Raw genomic sequence first — 19,639 nt, forward strand, 5'->3', positions numbered from 1 at the left:
CCCTTCTGGATAACTTTAAGGAGTTCAAGCCTTCAGCAGAGGAGGTAACTGCAGATGTGGTGGAAATGGCAAGTGGAAATGGCAAGAGAACTAGATTAGAAGTGGAGCCTGAAGATGTGACTGAATTGCCGCCATCTCAGGATAAAACTTGAATGGATGAGAAGTTGTTTTTTCTGGATGAGCAAAGAAAGTGTTTTTTGAGTTGAAATCTACCCAGGATAAAGAGGCTGCGAAGATTGTTGAAATGACAATAAAGGATTTAGAATATTACATAGACTTAGTAGATAAAACAGTGGCAGAGTTTGAGAGGATTGACTCCAATTTCCTTTTTTGTTTGTTTTTCTTTTGACTCCAACTTTGAAAGAAATTCTACTGTAGGCAAAATACTATCAAAGAGCATTGCGTACTACAGAGGAATCATTTGTGAAAGGAAGAGCCAATTGATCTGACAAAATTTATTGTCTTATTTTAAGAAATTTCTGCAGCCACCCCAAGCTTCAGCAACCACCACCCGGATCAGTCAGCAGCCATCAACAACAAGTCCTGACCCTCTATTAGGAAAAAGATTAAGATTTGGAGTTCCCTTTGTGGCTCACTGGTTAACAAACCCAGCTAGGATCCATGAGGATTCAGGTTCAATCCCCGGCCTTGCTCAGTGTGTTAAGGATCCGGCATTGCAGTGAGCTGTGGTGTAGGCCGGCAGCTACAGCTCCGATTGGACTCCTAGGCTGGGAACCTCCATATTCCTTGGATGCAGCCCTAAAATAGCAAAAAAAAAAAAAAAAAAAAAAAAAAAGAAAGGAAGAAAAAAAGATTAAGACTTGCTCAAGACTCAGATGACAGGAGTTCCCATTGTGGCCCAGTAGAAATGCATCTGAGTAGTAACCATGAGGTTGCCTTGCTCAGTCGGTCAAAGAAGACTCAGATGATGGTTAGCACTTTTTAGCAATATACTTTTTTTTTTTTCTTTTTAGGGCTGCACCCGAGGCACATGGAAGTTCCCAGCTTAGGGGTCAAATCGGAGCTACAGCTTCCAGCCTACACCCCAGCCACAGCAGCCCAGGATCCGAGCTGAGTCTGTGACCCATACCACAGATCACGGCTACTGATCAAGGCCAGGGATCGAACCCACAACCTCATGGTTCCTAGTCAGATTCCTTTCCACTGCACCACAATGGAACTCCACAATAAACTATTTTTAAATTAAGGCATGTATATTGCTTTTTGTTTGTTTTGGCTGTGCCTACAGCATGTGGAAGTTCCCAGGTCAGGGAACAAACACATGCTGAAGCAGCAACCCAAGCCACTGCAGTGACAATGCTGGATCCTTAACCCACTGTGCCACAGGAGAATTCCTGTTTTTTAAAGACACAATGCTATTGCACATTTAATAGGCTACAGTATAGTGTAAACATAACTTTTATATGCACCGGGAAACCAAAAAATTCATGTTACTGGCTTTACTGTAGTATTTGCTTGATTACAGTGGTCTGGAACCAAACCAGTAATCTCTCTGAAGCACGCCTGTATATTTGCTGAAATAATCCTTTTGGCAGCAGAAATGAATTGGTGTATCTCTTTTATGCTCTGTGGTTTTTTTCCCTTCTAGGTCAGTGAACAATTTCCTGATGACTGGTCCAAAGGTAAGAAAAAAATTCCTTTGATTTATTTGGATTTCACTCAGCTGCTGCTTTTTTTTTTTTTAGGGCCTCACCTGAGGCTTATGGAAGTTCCCAGGCTAGGGGTCAAATCAGAGCCACAGCCACAGCAATGCAGGATCTGAGCCACATCTGAGACCTACACCACAGCCCACAGCAATGCTGAATCCCTGACCCACTGAGCAAGGCCAGTGCATCTTCAGGAATACTAGTCAGATTCGTTTCCGCTGCACCACAATGGGAACTCCTCATCTTAGCTTCTTAACCAGAGACTATACATGTCAATTTTTCTTCATTATATCCATACCTCTTATTATGCTGGATATATTATAGGGAGAAAAACTGTCGCACAGAAAGCGTTAGGGACACACTGCAAACCACACAGCAAATTAGTGTCAGAGCTAGGACAAGAACTCAGGAATACTGATTCTGAATTTATGGCCAGAATTTCCAGAGCCAGAAAAGTTTTCTTTTACAGTGTCAGGTTACAGTTGGCCATCCTTCTCAGCGCTGGGTGGGATGCAGTCTTCCATCTTTAAAACACTGGTACTGGTGGAGTTCCCGTTGTGGCAGAGCGGAAACGAATCTGACTAGGAACCATGAGGTTGCAGGTTTGATCCCTGGCCTCGCTCAGTGGGTTAAGGCTCTGGCATTGTTGTGAGCCTGAGCTATGGTGTAGGTCTCAGATGTGGCTCAGATCCTGCGTTGCTGTGGCTGTGGTGTAGGCTGGCAGCTGTAGCTCTTGATTCGACCCCTAGCCTGGGAACCTCCATATGCTGCAAGTGTGGCCCTAAAAAAAAAAAAAAAAAAAAAAAGATGCTGGCACTGTACTGCATGATCTTTAAGTACATTTCCAGCTACCAATGCTCTTTTTTTTTTTTTTTTTTGGTTGCTCCTGTGGCACGCAGAAGTTCCTGGGGCAGGGACTGGACCCACACCACAGCAGCAACCCGAGCCACTGCAGTGACAATGCTGAATCTTTAACCCACTGAACCACAAGAGAACTACCAAAATGCTCTTTCTAAACTAGTAATAGAATGAGAACACCTAAAAATTTGTGAACGATGTAATTGGGGCTCATTTTGGAGTGACAGAATACTATAGTGAATAGAGGTAGTGAGATCTAGAGTCTAACTGAAACCGATTTTCATTCCTACTTCTACCATTTGCTAGTGGTGGGACCTTGAGCAAACTGCTTTACATCATTTTCCTGAGCCTCAGGTTTCAAATCTATAAAATGGTACCTATTTCACAAGGTTATTTGTGATGTTAAATGAGACAGCATATGGAAAGTGCTCACTCTCCTAACTCTGGAGGGATGGGAAAAGCCCAGGAAAAGCGCTTGGTCACTTTAGTGCAAATGCCTCCCAAGGTCAGCTGCTGCAAGTCTGAAGTTTGTGTCCCTGCAGGCTTACCTGATCTACTCCAGCAGTGTAGCTGCTGGCGCTCAGAGTGGCATTGAAGAATGCAAATACCAGTTTGCCTGGGATCGCTGGAACTGCCCTGAGAGAGCCCTGCAGCTGTCCAGCCATGGTGGACTTCGAAGTGGTAAGGAAAGCCTTGGCCACAGCTCCCTGGACCCCCTGGCCACAGGTTAGACCTCCACTCTCCAGGGATGGCCCCCTGCCTCCTCTCTCCCCTTGTTCCTCAGCTGGTCTCTCCTCCCAGGTCATCTCCCTCTCTGGGATCTTCGGTTCCTTCTCCAGGTCCTCCTTCCTATGTATAGGGCTTTTTTCTTTCTTTCTCAACACCCTCACTACTCAACAAGTGGACCTTGTCTCAGCCCCAATCCCATACATCCTCAGCCTCCCAGTTGGCTAAAGGCTTTCTCAAAATATAACATCAGGAGGTAGGTAGGGGTCATAAATCTCCATGCTTCTTAGCCTCTTTCTTTTTTTATCTTTTTTTGTCTTTTTAGGGCCGCACCCTCAGCATATGGAGGTTCCCAGGCTAGGGGTCGAAGCCACAGCTATGCCACAGCCACGGCAATGTGGGATTCCCAACCACATCTGCGACCTACACCCCTGCTCACGGCAACACTGGATCCTTAACCCACTGAGCGAGGCCAGGGATCAAACTTGCGTCCCCATGGATACTATTCTGATTCATTTCCACTGAGCCACAATGGGCACTCCCTTAGCCCCTTTCTTCCGCAGGCTCAGCAGCAAGGTACAGACAGACAGGGCAAGTGGGAACTGACTTGGAGACCAGGTTCCCATGGAGAAGAGAAAAAGTGGCCAACTGGTTAGTGAAAGAGCTGCCAATCAGGGATTCTTTTCAGGACTAGTTACCACCTGCCTCTCAGACTTCAGTGTTCCAGGAGGAATTGGGGATGGGTTCTTCACAACCTGGCCTTCAGAGTCTCCCCCATTTCTTTCTCCGGCTCTTTCCCACCTAAATCCCACTCACATGAACAACAATCTAGCCACCTAGTCATAAAAGATGGAAAGGGAAAGGAACAGGGCTGGAGCAGAGGCAATTAGGATGGAGTAGGGAAAGGAGGGTATCAGGATGGTATTAAAGGCATGTCTTTGGGCAGTAACTCCTCCCTCTAACTCGCTCCATTTTTGGTTCCTGCCAGCTAATCGGGAAACGGCATTCGTGCATGCTATCAGTTCTGCTGGGGTCATGTACACTCTGACTAGAAACTGCAGCCTTGGGGATTTTGACAATTGTGGCTGTGATGATTCCCGCAATGGGCAACTGGGTGAGTAGTGATACTGGGGGTGGGGAGGATGGCCCAGTAAAGTCCACCTAAGGAAAAACTTGGTGGGTACTTGGTGTGGTGAAGAAGCATTTTATTCTTCTAAATCTGAGGAAAATCAGGGCGAACCAGTTTGGCCTCAAACCCTACAGGGACAAACCAGGCTAAATGTAGGTGGGGGCCCTTCTCTGACTGTGTGGTTTCCCTAATTTAAACACAATAATGATAAAAGAACACTCTCTGCGGACTCTATCCTAGTATGATCTCGAACATAGGGGAAACGAACGCCCTTCTACGCCGCCTCTCGCTGTCTCCTTTCTACTGTTTACCTTCACTGCCTTGTCCAATCCTCTGCCCTCCAGCTCACCTTCCAACTGCTGCTCCATACTATTTCTTTTTTTTTTTTAATTTTTTTATTGTTATTTCCCCAATACAGTTTTTCCCTACTGTACAGCATGGTGACCCAGTTACACATACATGTATACATTCTTTTTTCTCCCATTGTCATGCTCCATCATAAGTGACTAGACATAGTTCTCTGTTCCATATAATTTCAATTGCGCCTCTCTCTCCCCCTCAGGACTCGCGCTTTCCTCACCTTTTTCCGCGCCATTTTGTCCTGGCAATCCCTGGCGGAGCACGTGCACGCTCTGCGCAAGGGCCGGAAACACTTAGGAGGGCGGGCAAGCACCTGGCTGAGAATTCCCTTGTCAGCTACTTACGTCATACGGCCCTGCGCAGGGGATTGGCTGAGGCTGGAAATAGGAGCACAAAGGTGGCAAAAACAAATCTAGGGTGACCGTAACCTGGAGACAGAGCACTCGCCCCACCTGAATCCTTCCCCAAACCCACTTAGAATCAGTAGCCCAGGAGGCTCCGCGCCCGCCCGCCGTAACGGCCTTTTTTCCCACCGCACGCTTCCAGGGGGCCAAGGCTGGCTGTGGGGAGGCTGCAGCGACAACGTGGGCTTCGGAGAGGCAATATCCAAACAGTTCGTAGATGCCCTGGAGACAGGACAGGATGCCCGGGCAGCCATGAACCTACACAACAACGAGGCTGGTCGCAAGGTGAGTCCCGCAGCCCCTGGAATCAGGCAGCTGGCTCCATGAACCCACTGCCAGAGCTAGGTGCGGACAGCTCATCAATTCATTTATCAGACTGGGGAAATGAGGTACCAGGCCGCTGGCCACGTAGACTAGCTAGACGCTTCGCAACCCCCTTGAGGCCGAGACTCCCCACGCGCTTAATTCCTGGCCTGCTCACTCCTAGCTCTCTCCTCAGGCAGTGAAGGGCACCATGAAACGCACATGTAAATGCCACGGCGTTTCTGGCAGCTGCACCACGCAGACCTGCTGGCTGCAGCTGCCCGAGTTCCGAGAGGTGGGCGCGCACTTGAAAGAGAAGTACCACGCAGCACTCAAGGTGGATCTGCTGCAGGGTGCTGGCAACAGCGCGGCGGGCCGCGGCGCCATCGCCGACACCTTTCGCTCCATCTCCACGCGGGAGCTGGTGCACCTGGAGGACTCCCCGGACTACTGCCTGGAGAACAAAACTCTAGGACTGCTGGGCACCGAAGGCAGAGAGTGCCTGCGGCGCGGCCGGGCCCTGGGCCGCTGGGAGCGCCGCAGCTGCCGTCGGCTCTGCGGCGACTGCGGCCTGTCGGTGGAGGAGCGCCGCGCGGAGACAGTGTCCAGCTGCAACCTGCAAGTTCCACTGGTGCTGCGCGGTCCGCTGCGAGCAGTGCCGCCGGCGGGTTACCAAATACTTCTGCAGTCGCGCGGAGCGGCCGCCGGGGGGCGCGGCTCACAAACCTGGGAGAAAACCCTAAGGGCCTCCTCTCTCCCTTCTTGTTTCCTTATTTGTCCTTGGCTTCTTTTAGAGACCCCAAATAGAGGAATCTAGGGAATAGGGACCCCACACTACCAAGGCCAGGGATCCCGAGAGGGAGAGACTCCGCATTCTCTCCGGTGCTTGCCACTTCCCAACCTGTTTCCACAATTCCTCTGCGCTCTCCTCGAGCTATCTGCATCGTCCGCTCACCACACTTAGCTCTGGGAACCGTTTTGAGAGTCTGAGCTAGTGATTTTTCTCAGACTAGGATGTGTACAGGCGTTCCTCCTCTCTGTCCTCGTTGCCCTAACGCCTGTGGATCTTAGGAACTGGAAGAATGCTTCTGAGATATGCAGGGTCCGGGAAAGCATGGCTTTTCACATTTACTCATCTCTCCCCGCCCCAAGTTTCTGCTGAAAGGTCTCCACTGTAGCCACGTCTTCCTTCTGCAAAGGCCCTCCGCTGGCACAGGCTTTCCAGGAATCTCTGCTTTCTCCCTTCTTCTTCTTCCCTCTTTCCTTGAAGGGATACTGAGGAAACTGACCCAGGCATAAGCATGTCTTTGGGAGTTGGTCCCCAGAGGGACGGGCTGAAGGTGGAGGAGGTGGGGACCCTACAGTGTGGACTTGCAGAAAACCAAGGATGCCACTTGTGATAACATGCCTCTACGGGACTTTGCCAGTGGGAGAAATGACCTTCCTAGACAATCACCCAAGGTGCTCCAGACACATCCCCACATCTAGGAATGATGTAAGACCAAACTGTCAGTCATTTCCTACCCTTTAAAGTAAACTTCTTTATATTTCTAACCTATATCCTCCTAGCAATCAACTTTACCCCTTCTTTTCCCCCCAAGTATCTTATTCCCCTGAGTCAAGACTGAGATAAATAAAGGCAATTTCCCATTGAGAGTTTGCACCTCTGAAGACAGGTCATGCAGAAAGAGAAGCTGTGACCCCTTCCTTTTCACTAACCTGATTCTCAAACAGGCAGGATTCAAGGCATTGGATACCTTCCTTCATTAGGTAAAACCTTGCAATAAAACTGTTGCTAATAGGAATTTCAGCACCTTGAACCTTAATTTATTGCAGTGACTGTGATATACACATCCCCCCCACTCCCTAGGTATTGAACTTGTTCTTGGGGATATAGGGAAGGGCACATGTAAGACATAACCTCTAGGCCCTCTCCTCCCTCCAACCCTGCCAGGATACCATCCTCCCATAAGCCTCACTTCCCTGATGGCCTAAGTAGTACTCCTGGCCTGACTGAGGCTAATCTGCCAAGGTTTAACAAATCATCCCCATAAATCTTCCACTAATACATTCACTCAGTAGTTAGGATCTTGCTGCTTGTGGTGCTTGAGTTTTCTGGTTCTCTTCTCAGAAGGAAGCAGTGCACCAGGGACTTGATGAAATAGGGCTCTGGGAAGGGACAAACTAATCCCTGAAGGACCCTCTGCAGCCCAATGAGCTTCCCAGTCATCTTCCCTCCCGGAGATAATTCCTGAGTCTAGGCACCAGGTAGCTCTTCCAGAGCAGAACTGGTCAAATGCTAGACACCCTCATCTCAACTCTTGCAGAGGAGAGGCGAGCATAGAGGAGGTATGGCTCCAAGTGGCTAAAAGGGGCAAAGGCTCTAGGGGCCAACCTGTGAGAGTGGAAGGGCTGCCATGTTCCGAATTGAGAAACAGCCCAAGCCCCTGGCCTCATCCCTACACATCTTCTGGTCCCACTAACACCGAGGAGAGAGATTCCCCTTCCCTCCTTACAGGGGACACACTAGGGACTCCTAGTGCTTCATTTCCAGTTCAGCCAGCAAAAGGCCTTTTGCTCCTTCTGTCAACTTTGATCTGGGCCTCTTGAATCTCCCAACTTGCCCTCCATCCCTCAAGCAGCTGTTCCACTTGGCAAAATTACTTGATAGTGTACAGTAAGAAAATCTGGCAAGGCAGCTAGAAAATATAAACATACAATGTTGGAAAGGAAAGCTGCATTTTCCAGGAGGTCTCTCAGCATATAAGTAGGAGAACTACTGTGCTTCACATATGATAACTCCAGGTGGTACTCAAAACATGTCATGCTGTCATAAAGTTCTTTCATTGGTTCTTGTTTTATATTCCCAAATGGATATGATTGATATGATTCATTTGCATCTATAAAGAAAACATGACTGAGCTACCTTAGATCTGGATTGCTTTTTTCCTCCTCTTGCATTATCCATTCATTTATTCATTCAACAAACTCTGGAGTGTAAATACAGTGGTGAACAACACACTGACCTCCTCTTTCACGGAGTTTAGATTCTCTCTTATAATCAGTCTCCTGTGCTATATTCTCCTTTACAAATGTGGACAACCAGACCGGTTGCTTGGGAAGACACCTTCGTGGTCAGCTAGTGAAACCTGTTTTACAGATTTTTTTTTCCTTTTTTTTTTATTTTTTTTATTTTTTAGAGCTGCGCCTGTGGCATATGGAAGTTCCCAGGCTAGGGGTGGAATCGGAGCTGCAGCTGCTGGCCTGCGCCAAAGCCACAGCCATGCCAGATCCAAGCCTCGTCTGTGACCTACACCACAGCTCATGGCAACACCGGGTCCCTAACCCACTGGGAGAGGCCAGGAATAGAACCCACATCCTCTCGGATGCTAGTCCAGTTGTTAACCCACTGAGCCACAACGGGCACTCCTGTTTTACAGATTTAAACTGTCACTGAGAAAGATGTGTGGCTTGTTCCACCAACTAGTAAGTAACCATGGGGTGGGTCCTGGAACCCAGGCCCCTTCCCTCCTCCTGTGTGTTCTTTGGTAGAAGTCCATCTGTCTCAGCCAGGGGACAGAAGCAGAGGGAGGTCCTGAGAAGTGACAAGGATGCTGGGTGGAGGGGACAAAACACTGTCTCCTTCCTGTCCCTGGCCTGTGAGCCTAGACACAGACAGGGCTTTCTTTTCTTGAAAAGAATCCCAGCCTCAACTGGCCTTAGCAGCAGGTTAGGGCAAAGACAGAGACAGGGTCGTGCTCAGCGCTGGCGGCGCTGGTGGTGGTGGGAGGGAAGGGCAGGCCAGGGCACTCGCCTATTGTGGGTCTGGATTGGATGCTTCCACTCATTCATTTCCTTTTAATTAACCCGCATTCCTCGAGGAGAAATATTTATGTTGGCTCCCATAGAGGCAATCTGCAGACTGGAAAGAAGGGGGAAGAGAAAGCCTGCCTTAGCAAAACAATATCTCTAAAGAGCTCAGGAAGGGAAAATAAGAGAACAAAATGCCATTAAAATAGCCTTCTACCCCCGCCGGAGTCAATGAAAACTTCATTTCACATGCTAATCCCCCACTCCGCCCCCTTCTCTTCTCACAACACCTTTCCCGAAAGTGTTTGGGAAAAGTCTTCGCAGTCAGTACACAGCTCCCCGCAGCTCAGACTTCTCCTTGTGTTAGTTCAGGGCCCCAAGTGGGGCTCTCGCTCCAGCAGCGGCTTTTTTCTCCCCCCCTTTAATTTAAACAAAGACTTCGGAGTTCATCAACCTCCCACTGAAATTCACAGCTGCTGAACAAACTAATCCCCTCTCCCGGCCTTTCTTCCCTTCAATGGGCTCTTGGCTTCAAAGACACTTTGGGAAAGGACTTTGCTGGGGCTCACACTGCTTCATCAATAGAAGTTAGTGCAAGTATTATCTGAAGAGCAAGTGGCTTTACAAACAAATACTGCCTAACAATCCCTTCCTCCCAAACACACACCATCTAGCCCGCAGACATGATGGGATCTACAACAGGATTAGAGATAGTACCCCAGGCTTCACACCCAGCCCCTTTGTGCAGCTGAGCTCAGCCCTGAAGTGGTATGGGGAAAACCCTGGAGCTGAACATCAGGCACGGATGGAGACAGACAGACAGACAGACAGACAGACAGACACACACACACACACACACACACACACACACCCCTCCCAGACTGACCATATATGTTGCAAGGAGAGAGCCTAATTCAGTGTCACCTCCTTTCTTCAACTCTCCTGAATTCCCATCTGTCCCCCAAGCCTCTCTCCTGCCTTATCAGGGCACAGGGAGCAAGAACAAAGGAGCCTGGGAAGACAGGTAAGGGCAAAATAGGACCCAGAGGACATAATAATTGGGAGATAACTGAGGAAACCAAATTAAAGCAGCTTTATTGCACATTAAGTACATCAGTGCTTCAAACACAGAGTCCAACCAAGAAAGTGCAGCCAGAGAAGGCAGCCCTGAGATGAGTGGGGGTGGGGGAGAAGGGTCTCCAAGCCTTGAGAAGCAGTGCCAGAAGAGTCATTAATATGGCTCTTATTCCAGAACCGGGATTCTAACACAGAATGAATGGTCTAGGCCTTGGGCCAGGGCTCAGTCTAAGTCAGGGGCCATTCCCCACAGGCAGTGTGGTCCTTCTGCTCCTATTCTATAGCCTAAGACAGCTCTCAGCGAAAGGCAGTGCACCCCTTCCACCTTCCATCTCACTTAGCCCACCCTTAACAATGCTGGCAGATGAGAAGCCCCTTCCCCAAAGGGACTAAGATCCTTTTCTCAGTTCTGCTCAGCACCCATCCCTCACATCTATGATTTGTTCAAAGGATGAACAGTCAACTCTACCCCAGCCTCCAGGGCTCAGAGAAATACGGACCTGGAAATGTAAGGTCAGGCTCATGGTCCATAGAAGGGGTAAAACAAAAGACCCACGTGGTGGGTACTGCAGAGGTAGACTTGGAAGCAACGATCCTGCTTACCCCCTCAGAAGCCGCTTAGACAGAATATCCCTGGGGAGAATACATCCTGTGCCGAGCCTTGTCGAAGTACAGTTTGAGGGAAAGTGAAGAAGAACAGGCTGAGAGAGCCCGGGGAAGCTCCCAGAGGGCCAGGTATTAAGGGGTGGAGAACAGGCATTCTGCTGGTTTGGAGCCAAGCTTACAGCATCATACACCCGCAGCAAGGGAAAAAACAAACGGAATCTATTCTCCTTCCCTGCAGGCAGGAGTTAAGGAACAGTCGAAGTGGCCTCCTGGCAGGAGGAGCTGCTGGTTCAGACGTGCAGCTTAAGAGCAATGGTGAGGATAGACTTGAGGGCAGGCATGAAGCTGGAGACCTCGCTGAAGCTGCTGCAGCCCACCACCTGGGCATGCACGGCGAGGCCCTGCTCAAAGCTCCCTGTGTCCGCACATCGGGCAACCTCGTGGAGCCCAGTCAGGACAGGAGGCGAGAGCTGTGGGGGGATTGGCCCAGAGGTTAATCAGCCCAGCCCAGTCCCTGCCTCGGAGGCCCAGGAGGGAGAAGAGAGGACAAGTTCTGGAGCCCAGGCCGGGCAAGGTGTCCATATTCTGTGGGGACTCAGGGCCACTGAGGCCTGTGGAAGGGACACTGGATGCCCTTTGGCCATGGGCGAGGGTGGAAGGGCGGAAGGTGGAGGAGCACCACTGAGCACACTTACTGTCCTCTCGCGGAGCTTCTCATACAGACATTCTAGGCGTTGGGCTGCCTCATCCAGCTTCCGTTTTGTCTTCTGCAAGGAGGGAAATGGATTCCGATTCCAGCCCCTAACACTACACAGGGCTCTAAAGAAGCACGGTACCTTAGAGCTAGAATGGCTTAATGCTCCTTCTTTCACTTCACAGGGGAAGAAATGGAGACCCAAAGAGGGTACGTGACTCGCTCAGGCAGACACAGCCAGGAAGGAGCGGCAGGCTTCCTTACCCCTGTTCTCACCCTCCTTCCAGTACTCCCTGCTGCCTCTCCAAGAGCTAAGTCTCAGTGCTGCTGGCCCTGCTACCAAGGGGCTAAGCTCCAGACCGGACAAGTCCTTCCTGATTCTGCACGGACACCAAATAAGTATAAGATACAGGCAGCATGTCCAGGGACAGTAAGAAGAGTCACACAAGGAACTGGTCTATAACTAAGTGGTCCTGGGTCCAGCTGGGGTATGAGTGGGGGCGTCATGGGAAAGGTTTAGACTCACTAAGTCAGTGGCAGAAAGGGAGCAGCGTTGCAGAAGCGCCTCGAAGCTGATCTTCAAGGACTCATGTTCGGGGGGCAGCTCCTTCCTGTCCATCTTCTCAGGTGGCTGCTGAAGCCGCTGAGGAGGGAGCAGGGAGTAGGAGAGATTGAGCAAGCTGTCCTTCCCATGGCTCATCTCAGGACGAGTCCTCAATGACTCAGCGTCACACTGCTCCCACTCAGGCAGGGCAGAGCTGGGGAGGGGGCACCCACCGTTCTCTGTAGTAGGGACACCTGGTACCTGCCCCTCACCCCCATCTCCTTCGGCCCAGAGTCTGCCTGCACCTTGAGGAATGAAGCCATCTACCATGCGCCCTGCTTTTCTACACCCAAGAAAAGTAGAAGGAGGGGAACATCGCTCCTGTCACCTGCAGGCCGAGTTCTCCTGGGGCTCCAGGGGGAGCCTGACTCACACTGGGGACAGCTGGCTGTGAGGAAAGGAGCCCTCGTGGCTCAGGGGTGAGGCACATAACTGGAGCAGTAATTGGTGCTGGGGGCATAAATGTCTCTGGCAACTAGAGAGAGAGAAAAGAAAGGCACATGAGTCTAAGCTGCAAGACTCCTTTGGCCCTGCTTTAGGGGAGCAGTAGAAATTATGGGTGAACAAGGGGACAGAACAGTGAGTGGGGGACCTGGAAGTGGGAAGATGGGGACTGCCTGTAAGAAGTAAAGAGGAGGGGGCTAGGGGGAGAAGAGTGGGTGGGGAAATAGAGAGGACAGAGTGTATGCCTGAGAATGGGAAGGACTGGGCTGCTTTCTGTAAGCATCTAGCGTGTGAGCCGTGGAGGAATGTACGAGGGGTTAGGTGGGGAGAGATGCACTGACCTTTCTCCTCTGAAGGCTTCCCCTGGGCACTGGAGCATTTTTCAAGGAATCTTGAGGCCCTGGAGAGTAAAATATAGAGGTATTTAGGGGCATGATCAGGAACACCAAAATTTCTGGTCTGAAGGGCAGCAACCTTATGTTAGTTGGAGTGTGCCACAGGTCTCTCTGTGGACCAGCACACTCTTAGTTGACACTCTCCAATCCCAGCTCATGGGCTTGAGGAAAGAGACTCTCAAGGTGGTAGTGGGGGAGGGAGGAGAGAGAGGCCATGACGCGGAAGGGGAAGGCCATGCGGGAAGACTGACCTGGCTGAGGGGTCAAGAGGTCGGTGGCTGGGGGGGCGCTAGCACATGGAGCTCCTGGGCCTCCCAAGGGGTGTGCTGCAGGGAGGCTGACAGGAGGGGCTGGCGGCTGGGAGTTCATGGGACTGAGGCCTGGTGTTCTCACAGGAAGCAGAGGGACCAGTCGAGGAGTCTCAGGCAGGGAGGCATAGCCAGGCGGCATGATGTCTGTGGGTGCCATGGGAGGAGGGGGACCAGGAAGAGGCCATGTTCCAGGGAATCTCACAGGGTTAGGAGCTTGCACCCGTGGCCTTCCTAACAGCTGTGGCTGAGAGGAAGCTGAAATGGGACAGTAACAGGCCATTTGCCACCAAATTTCAATTTGGAAGAGACTCAGAGCACCTCAGGGAGGAGTAAGGTAGTGATATAAAAAAATCTGTAACAATAAATGATTAACACATGTGAATGGAGATCTACCAATTACCACGTCATTTTACTATATTCCTTATTTGACTCTCAAAACAATCCTGTGGGGTTGAAATGACTATAGAACGACTACTATTTTCAAAAGATACGAAGTGACTAGGTATCCTGTCCACAGGTACAAAGCCAGTAACTGATAATACTGAGAATTCAGGCTTCAAATCCAAGCTCCTCTCACCAAGTAGACATACTATCCCCCCAATACATGCTGGCCATGCCAACTGTTTTCCTCTGACCTCTGCCTAGACAGAACTCCACTCAGTCACTCACCGGGCCTTACCCCAGGGCCCAGGGGCAAAGGCTGGGATTCCTGGAAACCAGGTGGCCTATAGTCACTTGTATTCTTCATTCGGGAGCCCTGATAAGGGACAGGATGGGAAGATGTCGAGGGCATCACTAGTGACGACTGAGGTGTGGAAATCCTTGGCCTTACAGATGGAGTCAGAACCTGTAAAGAAAAAAATGAGTCGACATTTGGAAAGGAAAAGAAAGGTAAGTAACTGAAAACAGAAAAACAGAGAAAATGAAACAAAAAGCTAATTTTAAAAATTAACAGAATTGATAAATCTTTATAAAGACTGACACAGATGTAGAGAGAAGACACAAGTCATTAAGATCAAGGATGAAGCAGGAAACATTACAACAGACCCTATAGCCACTGCAAAGATAATAAAGGAATACTATAAATAACATTACATCATAAATTTGACAATGTAGAAAAAATGGACCAAATTCTTCAAGGACCACAAATTACCAACTCAGCCAAAATAAAATGGAAAACCTGAATAGTTCGATAACTATATTCTTTGTGTGTGTTTGTTTTTTTACAGCTGCACTTGCGGCATGTGAAAGTTCCCAGGCTAGGAGTCGAATTGGAGCTACAGCTGCTGGCCTACACCACAGCCGCAGCAACACTGAATTTAAGCTGCATTTGTGACCTCTGCTGCCACAGCTTGTGGCAATAATGGATCCTTAACCCACTGAGAGAGGCCAGGGATCAAACCTGTATCCTCATGGACACTATGTTTGGTTCTTAACCTGCTGAGCCACAGCAGGAACTTCTGTTCTATAACTATTAAAGAGATTAAATTTGTAATTAAAAAGATCCCCACAAAAAAAATCTCTAGGCTTAGATAGTTTCACTGGAGAATTTTACCAAACATTCAAAGTTTGGCAAAATTAACACAAAGTTTACATAATCTCTTCCAGAATATAAAGGAAGGAACATTCCCTAACTCACTTTAAGGTCAGTACTCCCTGATACCAATACCACAAAAAAAAAAAAAAAAATACAGACCAATTTTCTCATGAACTTAAACACAAAGATCCTCAGCAAAATTTCAGCAAATCAAATCCAACGATGTATATAAAAATAATATACCACAATAAGGTGGGATTTATTCCAGGTCATGCAATATATATCATGATATATTTAAAAATCAGTCAACATAATCCATAGGTTAAAGAAAAAAATCATTTGATCATACAAAATGATGCAGAAAAAAACACTTGTCAAAATTCAACACTGATTCATGATTCAGAATGGAATAGAGGGGAAATTTTCCTTAGCCTCATAAAGAACATCTACAAAAAAAATGTAGAGCTACCATCATACTGAGTGGTGAAAGACTGAATGTTTTTCCTCTAAGACGGGAAACAAGGTCATAGTATTCACACTCACTATTCTTATTTTAGGCCTATAACAAGGCAAGAGAAATTAAAAATATACAATTTGGAGAAAAAAAATAAAATTGTCTTTATTTGCAGACAACATGACTATCTACATAGACAATCTCAAGGGGAGTTCCCATCGTGGCACGGCAGAAACAAATCTAACTAGTCACCATGAGGTTGTGGGTTCGATCCCTGGCCTCGATCAGTGGGTTAAGGATTCGGTGCTTCTGTGAGCTGTGGTGTAGGTCACAGACATGGCTGGAGTCCAGTGTTGCTGTGGCTGTGACATAAGCCAGCAGCTACAGCTCCAACTGGACCCCTAGCCTGAGAACCTCCATGTGCTGCAGGTGCGGCCCAAAAAAAGCAAAAAACAAAACAAAAAAAAGCAAAAAACAAAAGCCCAAGGAATCCATTAAACACTCCTGGAACTAATGAGTTCAGGAATCTCATTTCTGAGCACTGGAAAATCACAGGATACAGGATTAACACATAAAAACCAATTACTTTCTTGTGTATTAACAATTAACAAGTGGAAACCAAAATTTAAAGTGCATTACCATTTAATTTCAAATTGTTGAAGACAAATTAAAAACTTACATATTTGTTTAAATTGAACAAAACATGTCAGGAGTGGTATGATGAAAATTATAAAGTGCTGGAGTTCCCGTCATGGCTCAGCAGTAATGAACACAACTATCATCCATGAGGACGCAGGTTCGATCCCTGGCCTCGCTCAGTGGGTTAAGGATCCAGCATTGCTGTGAGCTGTTGTGTAGGTCACAGACTCGGCTCAGATCTGGCGATCTGGCGCTGCTGTGGCTGCAGCATAGGCTGGCAGCTACAGCTCTGATTCAACTCCTAGCCTGGGAACTTCCATGTACCACACTTGTGGCCCTAAAAAGCAGAGAGGAAAAAAAAAACAAAGGAAGAAAATAAAATTATAAAGTGCTGATGGAGACAGTGCTAGAGAGATTTACCATGTTCATGGATAGAAAGACTCAACATAGTAAAGACATCAATTCTCCCTACACGAATCTATAGTTTTAATACAATTCCTGTCAATTTTAGCAAGTTTCTTTTTAGATATAAATAAACTCATTCTAAAATTTATGTTAAAAGGACAAGGTCTTAGAATATCCAAAGCAATTTTGAAACAGAAAAATAAGGTAGGGGAAATTACTTTTTCCCACGTTAAGACTTTCTTATATAGAGGTGGTAATCAAGGCAGAGTGGTATTGGCACAGGAACAGACACACAGATCAATGGAACAGAATAGGGAATTGAGAAATAAGTCCATACAAATATGTCCAACTAATTTTTGACAAAGGAGCAAAATCAATTCAATTGAAGAAGGGCAGCCTTTTCAATAAATGATTCTAGATATCCATTGGCAAAAAAATGAACCTTGACCCAAACTTCACATCTTATATAAAAATTAACTCAAAGTGGAACATGGACTTAAAGGTAAAACTATGAAACTATAAAATGTCTAGAAAGAACATAATAGGAAATTTGGGGGACCCTGGACTAGACTAAGCTTTCTTAGACTTTACATGAAAAGCATGATCCACAGGAGGAAAACTTGGAGCTTATAAAATTTTTTTTTTTTTTTTTTGTCTTTTGCCATTTCTTGGGCTGCTCCCGCAGCATATGGAGGTTCCCAGGCTAGGGGTTGAATCGGAGCTGTAGCTGCCAGCCTACGCCACAGATACAGCAACATGGGATCTGAGCCGCATCTGTGACCTACACACAGCTCACGGCAATGCCGGATCCTTAACCCACTGAGCAAGGCCAGGGATCGAACCCGCAACCTCCTGATTCCTATTCAGATTTGTTAACCACTGAGCCACGACAAGAACTCCAAGGAGCTTATAAAATTAAAAATGTTTGCTCTGTGAAGGACTCTGTTAAAGAGACGAAAAAACAAATTCTTACACAGTTACACACATAGATACACAAATAAGTCTGTGTAAAACCAGTGAAATCTGCATCTAGATTATATGCTAATGTCAATTTCTTGGTCTTCATATTGTACTGTTGTGTGGGACACTGGCGTGGGATGGGGTGGGCTTGGGATGCAGAAGACTTCCCAGTACATTTCATTGTATCTTTCTGTGAATCTATAATTGTTTCAAAATAGAAAAGAGAGAGTGAGAGGGAGGGATAGAGGGATTGAGAGTGAGCAAGTAACGACAGAGAAGGAAGAGGGTGGACTGGGAAGGCAAGGGAGGGAAGAAAATTAGGGTGGGAATTACAGGTGGGTCAGGATGAATCAGACCTCTGCCAGATAGATACCTCTATCTACAATCTCCTTAGATTTTGTTTCCCTCTAGTAGGCTCCTGGTCTCATGAGTTAACAGCATCCTATCATTCTGGGCACTGTGGTCAGTCCCCGCCGCTAGTAGGTAGAATGGACAGAAACTGGTGTCAAATCCCCACACCACTAAACCATCACCAGTTTCCGTACATTCTACCTACTAAGTATCTCAAATCCAACCTCAGTTCCAGCTTTAGATCATCTCATGCCCTAATCATCTCTTGCTATAGCCTCCTAACTGCCTCTAGCCTGCCCTTTCTAGACACATAGCTAGCCTTTCCTATGCATAAGACCAATAGCTCCTGCCTTCAGGCTCAAGTCTAAACTCCTGAATACAGAAGGCCAGGTCTCCCCTGATATAACTACTACCTGTTACCCCAGCTTCATCTAACTCACTTTACTACCATAAAGAGCTGTTTTGTAGCCCCATTAAAATATTAGTCGTTCCTCAAATGGGCTCTAACTTTTCCTTCACTGACTTGTACATGCCATTCCCTCTGCCTGAAATACCCTTCCTTACATCCTCCTTTGCCGAAATAACTTTTAATCTTCAAGATTCTGATCAACCTCATACTCATTCTGAAACATTCTCTAAACTTCCCCCATCCCTTAGCAAGTTGCTTCCTTCTGTGTGATCTCATGGATCTTTTTCATACTCTAATCATGGCATTTACGAATTTTACTGTAGTTATTTTTTACATAACCATCTTTCTACTAGACTATAAGCTAATTAAGGGCAAGAATCATGGTTTGTGTGCCTTTCTGTTCTAGGTGCCTAGCATTTGTTCAATAAACAGTTAATCAAAAAATAACTGGGAGTTCTCGTCATGACTCAGTGGTTAACGAATCCGACTAGGAACCATGAGGTTTCGGGTTAGATCCCTGGCCTTGCTCAGTGGGATAAGGATCTGGTGTTGTCGTGAGCTGTGGTGTAGGTCACAGACACGGCTCGGATCCCTCATCGCTGTGGCTCTGGTGTAGGCCAACAGCTGCAGTTTGATTAGACCTCTGGCCTGGGAACCTCCACATGCCGCTGGGGCAGGCCTAGAAAAGACAAAACAAAAAGAAAAAGAAAAATAACTGAATCTATGCTTTATGAAGGCCAGAATTTTCATCTTTTTTTCTCCTACTATATATATATATATATATATATATATATATATATATATATATATATATATATTCCAAGTGCCTTGATCCATGCCTGACACTTGGTAGACACTTAATAGGTGTTTTTAAATGAATGAACAAGCAAGGTCTTACCTGGTGAGAAGACTGGAATCCCAGTCTGTGAGATGATGTCTCTTGAGAGTTGGGGGTAGCTCCCACAACAACCCGGGGGAAGGGGAAAGGGGGAGACTGCTGGCCCAAGACACCAGAACACTGGGCATGAAAAAGCCGATCTCTGAGCTGCTGAATTGGTGGCTATAAAAGTTATAATAACAAAGAATTGTTAAATAAAATGAAAACAAGCAAATATCTTCTCCTACAAGCCTGGCCCCCTCCAGCATTCAAACGTCAGCTGACCCTCTATAGTCTGGGTTTCCTTCAGGTTGCATAAATCTTTCACCTTTTCAGCTGACCCGCTACACTTCACCCGCCGTACGCGACTCAAAGGTCTTCTAATCCCTGCCAAACCTTCCTCCTTGCTGTTTCTGCCTGGAATGTCTGACACCTGCTGGTGAGCCACTTCTCTCTGAAGGTCCACCTCAACAGTTTTAACCATTGGAAAGCCCTTTTTGACTTCTCCAGACAAAGCCAGCCCCTTGCTGTGGCGTCCCATAGTGCTTTGTATAAGCTACTGTTATGACATGATAAATCACTGACATCTGATTTTTTCAGCATGACTATAGTGCTTGGA

General features: G+C 47.4%; 2 protein-coding genes across 2 annotated transcripts in view; one reads left to right on the plus strand and one right to left on the minus strand.

Moving 5' to 3' along the window:
- The first annotated feature begins 1,616 nt into the window (after positions 1 to 1,616).
- WNT8B (Wnt family member 8B) lies at positions 1,617 to 6,222 on the plus strand. The gene is given in 6 exon segments (XM_047762374.1): positions 1,617 to 1,643; positions 3,068 to 3,206; positions 4,240 to 4,365; positions 5,287 to 5,429; positions 5,644 to 6,063; positions 6,065 to 6,222. Coding segments are annotated over 6 exon segments (969 nt in total). The 5' UTR covers positions 1,617 to 1,628; the 3' UTR covers positions 6,191 to 6,222.
- Positions 6,223 to 10,327: 4,105 nt separating this feature from the next.
- Positions 10,328 to 19,639, minus strand: part of SEC31B (SEC31 homolog B, COPII coat complex component) — a 32,934-nt gene continuing 23,622 nt past the window's right edge. The window contains 8 exon segments of the mRNA XM_047759651.1: positions 10,328 to 11,410; positions 11,636 to 11,707; positions 12,161 to 12,277; positions 12,567 to 12,713; positions 13,024 to 13,082; positions 13,329 to 13,643; positions 14,058 to 14,235; positions 19,042 to 19,203. Coding sequence (XP_047615607.1) covers positions 11,231 to 11,410; positions 11,636 to 11,707; positions 12,161 to 12,277; positions 12,567 to 12,713; positions 13,024 to 13,082; positions 13,329 to 13,643; positions 14,058 to 14,235; positions 19,042 to 19,203 — 1,230 coding nt within the window. The 3' untranslated portion in view covers positions 10,328 to 11,230.

This window comes from Phacochoerus africanus, chromosome 15 (assembly GCF_016906955.1).
Source record: "Phacochoerus africanus isolate WHEZ1 chromosome 15, ROS_Pafr_v1, whole genome shotgun sequence".
Taxonomy (NCBI): domain Eukaryota; kingdom Metazoa; phylum Chordata; class Mammalia; order Artiodactyla; family Suidae; genus Phacochoerus; species Phacochoerus africanus.